This window comes from Panicum virgatum, chromosome 2N, assembly GCF_016808335.1.
Source record: "Panicum virgatum strain AP13 chromosome 2N, P.virgatum_v5, whole genome shotgun sequence".
NCBI lineage: Eukaryota > Viridiplantae > Streptophyta > Magnoliopsida > Poales > Poaceae > Panicum > Panicum virgatum.
The window spans coordinates 69,863,438-69,870,679 of NC_053146.1; the positions used below are offsets into that span (position 1 = coordinate 69,863,438).

General features: G+C 37.6%; 1 protein-coding gene across 1 annotated transcript; it reads left to right on the top strand.

The window, feature by feature from the left end:
* The first annotated feature begins 3,946 nt into the window (after nucleotides 1-3,946).
* LOC120662258 lies at nucleotides 3,947-5,205 on the top strand. Its single transcript, XM_039941430.1, has 2 exons — nucleotides 3,947-4,808; nucleotides 4,933-5,205. Exons 1-2 carry the CDS (start codon nucleotides 3,965-3,967, stop codon nucleotides 4,956-4,958), a joined length of 870 nt encoding a protein of 289 aa, XP_039797364.1. The 5' UTR covers nucleotides 3,947-3,964; the 3' UTR covers nucleotides 4,959-5,205.
* Nucleotides 5,206-7,242: the final 2,037 nt, after the last annotated feature.

A 7,242-nucleotide genomic window follows, 5' to 3' on the forward strand; every position in this document is an offset into this window, starting at 1 on the left:
CCGCAACACTAGTAGCACAACACAGGAAGGCCATGGCCAAGAATGACAACACCATCGGCCATGGTAGCACCGAGAAATGGAGCAGTCATATTAGACTATATCCGTACGAGCACCTATGGAAATAACAAGTAACAAAATTCAACATTTAATGATTAGTTTCTGGATATAAAAAAGCTAGACATGAGAAACCTCACCCACTAACTTGTGCACAAAAAACCTAGCATATTTACATTGATGAGTGCACATAAGTAACACACACGCATGCACATCATTTTTACCTAGATTTTCATATTTACAGTAATAAATGAGAAAAATATAGATCTCACATGCCTATCAAAATACCTGGACTTTCATATTTACAGTAACAAATGAGAAAATTATACTGAAAATCATATATGATTTTTACATGACAGAACTAATTTAGTCTTTTGAATTCATGGAATACCTAGATGTATATCCACAGCAAAGCCCTACAAGCAATATAATAGCAAATGTTACTCAAAAAGGGAAGTTATAGCGACCATAAAAAATTGTCTATTATTTAAGAAATCAGAATTCACATCACTAATAAGGCTCTGCAGTGCCAACGGTAAAACTTGAGATCCCTGGTTCCATAATATGTTAGTTATCCTATATGATTGTAAGGACTGATAACCATGGAAAGAGTGCACAAGCAATATGAGTAATTTATTTAGAAAAAATAAAGCACCAAAAATAACAATCAAACTGATGAAGAAAATAAAATTATTGCAATTACACAAAAGCATTTATGAAATTACAGCACAACATACTATAGTAATCTTTTCTCAGTTGGACTATAATTATTAATGCTACGACTTGAGAAGATTCTTTGTGTAGTAATATAAAGATTATTGCTAGCCAAGACATATACAGACTTAGTGAGTACCTTCGAAGTAAAACATGGACACAGACAACTTTGAAGAATCATAAAGGGGATAAACATTGTCTGAAAAAATTCCTATGAATACTAGAGACCAATGCCTCTCAATACAAATGGACAGCCAGTTCTGCTATTAATTTTTATTTTCACAAAGAAGACAAGAATAAGACCATGAGAGCATACAGAGCAAGTCGTGCATGATGGGCATACCAATGGTAGACTACCTTTATCCTGCCCCTTGGAAATGTGGAATTTCGTCAAACACCTGGCAAGCACAGCTGCTAGCTCCCAAACCAAAGACACAAGAGCGCTGCAACACTTGAAAAATAATGAATCTACTATACAGGTTGGCCATTATATCTCACAAATATAATATAGTGTGAAAATCAGTGTACAATAAAGGGTAACTTGTACTTTCATAAGACTGAAAAGCTCCCTGATTAATTCACAATTTTGATAATTAAACTAGAAAAATTATATTATTAAATGTGAGTGTAATTATAGTATAAGTTACTTATAGTTTTCTAGACATTGATCAGGAGTGCTAATTAACCAAAAACAAAACTAACCAATCAGCAACCACAATGAAACTAAAACTGACCAAAAACAATACTGTATGTAAGACCGTACTACTCATTAACAAAAGTAAGTTAATATATCAAACTAATAATCCCCTAGCCTCTAAAAAATGCTTCTGTGGTAACCAAAATAGAAATGCAAAACTCTGAAACTAAAGTATGTGCAGAAAAAACTTTAAACTCAAAGTATGTTCATATAACATTAAAAAGCATACTAAATTCTAAGATGAATATTTGCAACCAAAGAGAAGTTCTTCACCTGAGTTCTCCTAAACTCATCAACTCCATTCCTGCAATCCTAGAAAGTAACAGGTCAGGGAGAAACTAAAATACTTGGGTATATTTAGCATCTAAAATTCTAGTGAAGTATTGCTCACTATTATGTTTTATAGTAACAAACTACAGAATTACAACACTAAGGAGGGTGTATTTGCAGATTGAGTCCACAATAAATCTTAAGCTCTCAACTCACCAAACTAAAAGAGTAAGACACGCTAGTATTTTTGTTGCAACCACAGCTTTGGTATTATCTTGTTCTCTTACATATAGAACGGTAAAAGAATGCCTTAGTGGAAGATGCTAATGGCCATGATGGCCTCTAAAAACTAAGGATACATCCTGAGGAGAACAAGTGGCTCTCCTGACTCCACTCCCTAAAGACTAGGAGCTGCTAACAACACTGACATGTTTAGCTAATTAGCTCATCAACTGCTAACTGAATTAAAATAGAAAGATACACAAAGACTCGACACTACATACTTAACACGAGACATGGGTTATTGTCATAAAAATATAATGGACATAGGAAGAGGAATCAATCTGTTAGGTTATGGAACACAAAGAACGGTCAGATTGCTAAATAGGAAACTGGTGTTGCAAAAAGTCAATTTGAATAAGCTAATATGAAAGAACATTTAGCAATGTAATTGGCCCTACTTCAAATATTCTCCCATAAGGTGATTTGGATATATCAACAATCATGTTTCCACAACATATCCCAAATACAGCTATATGAAGAACTGATGTGAGAAAATTACAGTAACCAAAATACAAGCAGCTCTAACATTTTATAGTAACAACCAAGAAAATTACAGTAATGAGTCAGGTTGTAATTCTAGTATAAGCTATTTATAATTCAAAGTTCCAATGAATGACGTTTTCAACCTGGAATGAGTAAATCAATGAAAGGGATAGGACAGGCAAGAAAGGAAAAACATTCAGTCATAGAGTAGCATATTTGAAAGAGTTCACATGGACCAAAATGCTCTACTTCTAATTGCAGTAGTACTACATGACTCAGGAAATCAGACAGGGCAAACTATAGTGTTAATTGTATGTACAAACTATATATTGCAAAATAGAGTAAACGATCCACTGGATGTAATGACAATTTGAGAAGGAAGTGAAGTTGCAAGGAATCTATATATATCACAACAATTCAAGTCTAGGTAAACATTGTTGTATTTGTCAACATTTAACGAAGCCCCACTCAGAGTCGAAAAGCAAAAGGATGGCAAAAATATATAGATTGCAACTGACCAGATTAAATGAAACATTTCAGACCAGAGTGCAGATAATCCAAGTAAAAGATGGAGCATCACAAGCATAGATGCCAAATGAAAAAAAAACTGGACCTGGTAGTTCCTCAGCTTATAAACTACTACCAACAATCAAATACAACCATGGTGAAAACGTGACTACGGTAATGAGAAAGGAGATCGCAACATATAGCATTCATCCACATGGTGTCGGCATCTACAAGTTCAGAAACTCTTGTGAGCGTGATATTCTGGTCCATACTAGCCCGCACCAGGTCGGCCCTCATACTGTAACTTTTGTTAATCATGATGCTGCCATGAACTGTAAGAGGTCACCTTTCAATAGGATTGGTTGGATTTTACTTCTGGGATACCCCCTGGATTACAAGGAAAAACAATATATAGATAAAGCATGTAGCCCTTTTGCTCAGGTTGTTCATTGGCATGCTACATATTACAGTTTGTCAAGGGTATTGGTGAAAGTACTATTTGAGGATCTACTAGAAATACCTCGTAGCCTGAAACTGAAAGCTGGTAGAACTATAGATGGAGAGGGGAGATCTTGGACTGTGCCTGTGTATATCCTCAACAATGAATTTGCAGATATGATGCCCGATGAGGAAATCCCACCCCCTCCAAACAATGGTAACCCTCACCCTCATGAAGGACCTGTAGCCCCTGGAGAACCTGAACAAGTGGCTGAATGGGCAGAAAATCAGATGAACCAACAAGGCTTTGGGGAATGGCCAATCGGAGATGATCAGGATGACCAAAACCAAGGCTCCAATGTTAGCTCAGTCAACCAAGCTGATCAGCCTCTTTTCGTTCCTGTTGCTGGTCCTGAACAAGTTGTGATTCCTCTTATTCCAGAAAATAATGATACCGCAGTTGAAGCTCCTTTGATCCCTATTAATCAAGAAATTGATGATGCTGAAATTCAAGCTCCTATGTTGGCCAATGAAGCACGCCAAGCTGCTGACGTGATGCGGCAGATAGTACCTGGTGAGGAAATGCAGCAGAATCCACTTGCTGAAAATGCTCAACTCCAAGAAGCTTCCCCAAATCAAGCTCAAAACAGTGAGTTGGAGTCAATGCAGCAGCAGGAAATGCCTGTCGATAAGAATACTAAAGAGTCAGATGAAGATAAAATAGAACAGCTAGCATCTCAAAACAAGAACACTACTGAATTGGCAGCACATGGCATGGAAATGGAAAGCAATGAGCAGAGAATAAACATGATCTTGTCAAACCTCAAGAGAGTTGTTATGCAGCATGCTCAGCAAATTCAAGGTTGTGGCACCAGTAGAAGCACCAGTAGCATCACAATTCCTTTAGATGGAATTATAATCAATTTCTCTGGCCTTGGGATAGAGAGTATTCAAATTATCACCCCTGAAGTGAAGACACTAGAAACAGTAGCAATGCTTGGCTGCGAAGCTGGTAAGAGATCCCTCATAAAAGGAAAGGAAAGTGGAAAACTGAAGGTGTATACTAGAAGGAAGCGGCCAGCAAACAAAGAACTCATTCAAAAAGAAAATGCCACTGGTACATCACATCTTGCTGTTGAGGGAAATAAAGAAGCAAGAAAAAGAAAATTAGTGGAAAAGAGTGTCAGAGTGCTGAGAAGCCAGGTAAAGAACAAAACTCCTATCAACACTGAAAACCTGAGAAGGAGTGAGAGAATTCATAACAAACACAAAGGCAGCAAAGCTCCAGATGCTATCAATGGAGAAACTCTGAAAAGAAGAAAGAAAGGCCCCAAGGAGGTTGCCAGCCATTCCCAGCTGACTGGTAAACTACTCCTCCCTGCACTTGATCAAGAAATTGAATTCCCTGGCTTAGGCACTCTTGAAAAAACAGAGGGTATTTTCCCTGAGATCCCTATAATTGAAATTCAAAATGTGGCTATCAATAGATGCGGCCTCTCTCCTTCGGATGTGACGGCAGAGCTCCTCCAGAAGGCCAATCAAGATGAAACTGGTGCAGAAGGAAGGGCATCAAGCAACAACCCTGTGATCAATGGATAGAAGACTTAAGAAGAAGCTTCCTCTCAGGGAATGCCCTGTACTAGTTCCATGTTGTCTATTTTTAAGCTTATCTTGGGTTAAATTTCGTATCTGTGATTGCTGGATATTGTGGTGGCAGCCTAAACCTGAATGGTGTCTTGTGTGGCCTTCTTTTGCGAACTCGAGTTTAATTATTCACGTACTCCATTTTCTTGGTGAAATTACCTTCTCAATGCTGGGATGTGATAGCATCAGAATCAGATGGTTACAGTGCAAATGTTGGGCATGGAGACTATGCAAAAACTGTGATGACCTCAAAATATTTCATCAATATTCCTGCAGTCTGATGAATGAGTGTGTCCAGCGTGCAAATGTGAGAAGTGACTCTTGGAGTCATTCCTATTACAATTACTCCCAAATGAATCTGAATGGATAATACAAATCATAAGAGAAGCTGGAATGTACTAAACTGGAACGTTAGAGGACTTAATGGAGATGGCAAATGTGAAGCTGTCAAGGCCAAAATTGAGGAAAGCACATGTTCTGTGTATTGCATACAAGAAACAAAAAAGGAAACTTTTGATCACTCTTTCATCAAGAAGCTAGCACCAAAAAGGTTCGATAAATTTGCATATGCACCATCTATTGGAGCATCAGGAGGAATATTAATGGGATGGAACAATAGTATATTTAAGGGAGAAGTTATACACTGTCTCAATTATGCTGTAACAGTCAAGTTTACTTCAAAATATGACAACAGCTCCTGGAAACTCACTGCAGTCTATGGCCCATGCCAAGGAGATGAGAGAATCAACTTTGTAAATTGGCTAAATGATTTATCCATAGCTGATAATGAGAATTGGATGCTTATTGGGGATTTCAACTTCTACAGAGACTTAAGTGACAGAAACAAACTTGGGGGTAATATGAATGACATCTTCCTCTTCAATTCCATAATAAGCAACCTTGGCATACAAGAAATTCCTTTAAAGGGCAGAAAATACACATGGAGTAATATGCAAGAAGATCCACTTCTTGAGCAACTAGACTGGTGCTTTACCTCGGCTAATTGGATAAGTTCTTATCCTAGCACCCTCATGCACCCCCTTGCAAAGCCAATTTCTGACCATATACCATGTCAAGTACAAATTGGCACAGAAATCCCAAAAGCAAAGATTTTCAGATTTGAAAATTTTTGGATGGACATTCCAGGTTTCATAGATCTAGTTCAGAGTGTATGGAATTCTGAGGTTAGAGGTAGTAATGCTGCAACCAGAATTACTGCAAAATTCAAACTATTGAGAAGAGCCATTAAAAGATGGACCAAAGGGATGGCACAACTTTCAAACTTAATCAAAGAATGCAACTCTGTCCTACTGATCTTAGACAAACTAGAGGAACAAAGGCCCTTGTTTATTCAAGAGAGAAACTTCAGAATCATTCTAAGAAGGCATATCCTCACACTGCTCAAATATCAGAAGGAATATTGGAAAAAGAGATATACAGTGAGATGGACAAAGTTTGGGGATGAAAGTACAAAATTTTTTCATGCAGCAGCAACTGAGAGATACAGGCACAATACAATAACTAGTTTAGAGACTGAGGATGGAAGACAAATTACTGAACACTTTGAAAAAGCTGCACTGCTATTGGAGGCCTACAAAAAGAGAATGGGAATGACCACTAATCCTATTATGCAAATTGATCTAGAGAACCTGATACACAGACACAACAATCTTGATCACTTATCTGAACCAGTTACAAGGGAGGAAATTGACAAAACAATAGCTCAAATGCCTACAGATAAATCTCCAGGACCGGATGGCTTCAATGGCCTTTTCTTCAAGAAGTGTTGGCACATAATTAAAGAGGACATATATGATCTTTGCAATGAATTCTTCGCTGGAAATCTTGATCTGAAGGCCATCAACAGTTCATTCATCACCCTAATTCCTAAATGTAATAATCCAAGCTCTGTCAATGATTTCAGGCCCATCTCCCTCCTAAACTCAGTTTTGAAGCTATTGACCAAGATCATGTCTGATCGGCTACAAAGAGTTATTATTCCTCTAGTCCATCAAAATCAATATGGATTCATAAAAAATAGGACAATACAGGATTGTCTTGCCTGGTCATTTGAGTACATTCACCAATGCCAATACTCCAAACAAGAAATTATCATTCTTAAGCTGGATTTTGAGAAGGCTTTTGACACTATA

Excerpts from the sequence above, each read along its gene's own strand:
- LOC120662258 (XM_039941430.1), top strand. The coding sequence starts at position 3,965 with ATGTTGGCCAATGAAGCACGCCAAGCTGCTGACGTGATGCGGCAGATA. Across the intron at positions 4,809-4,932 it reads CAGCCATTCCCAGCTGACTG|ATGCGGCCTCTCTCCTTCGG; the intron begins GTAAACTACTCC and ends GGCTATCAATAG.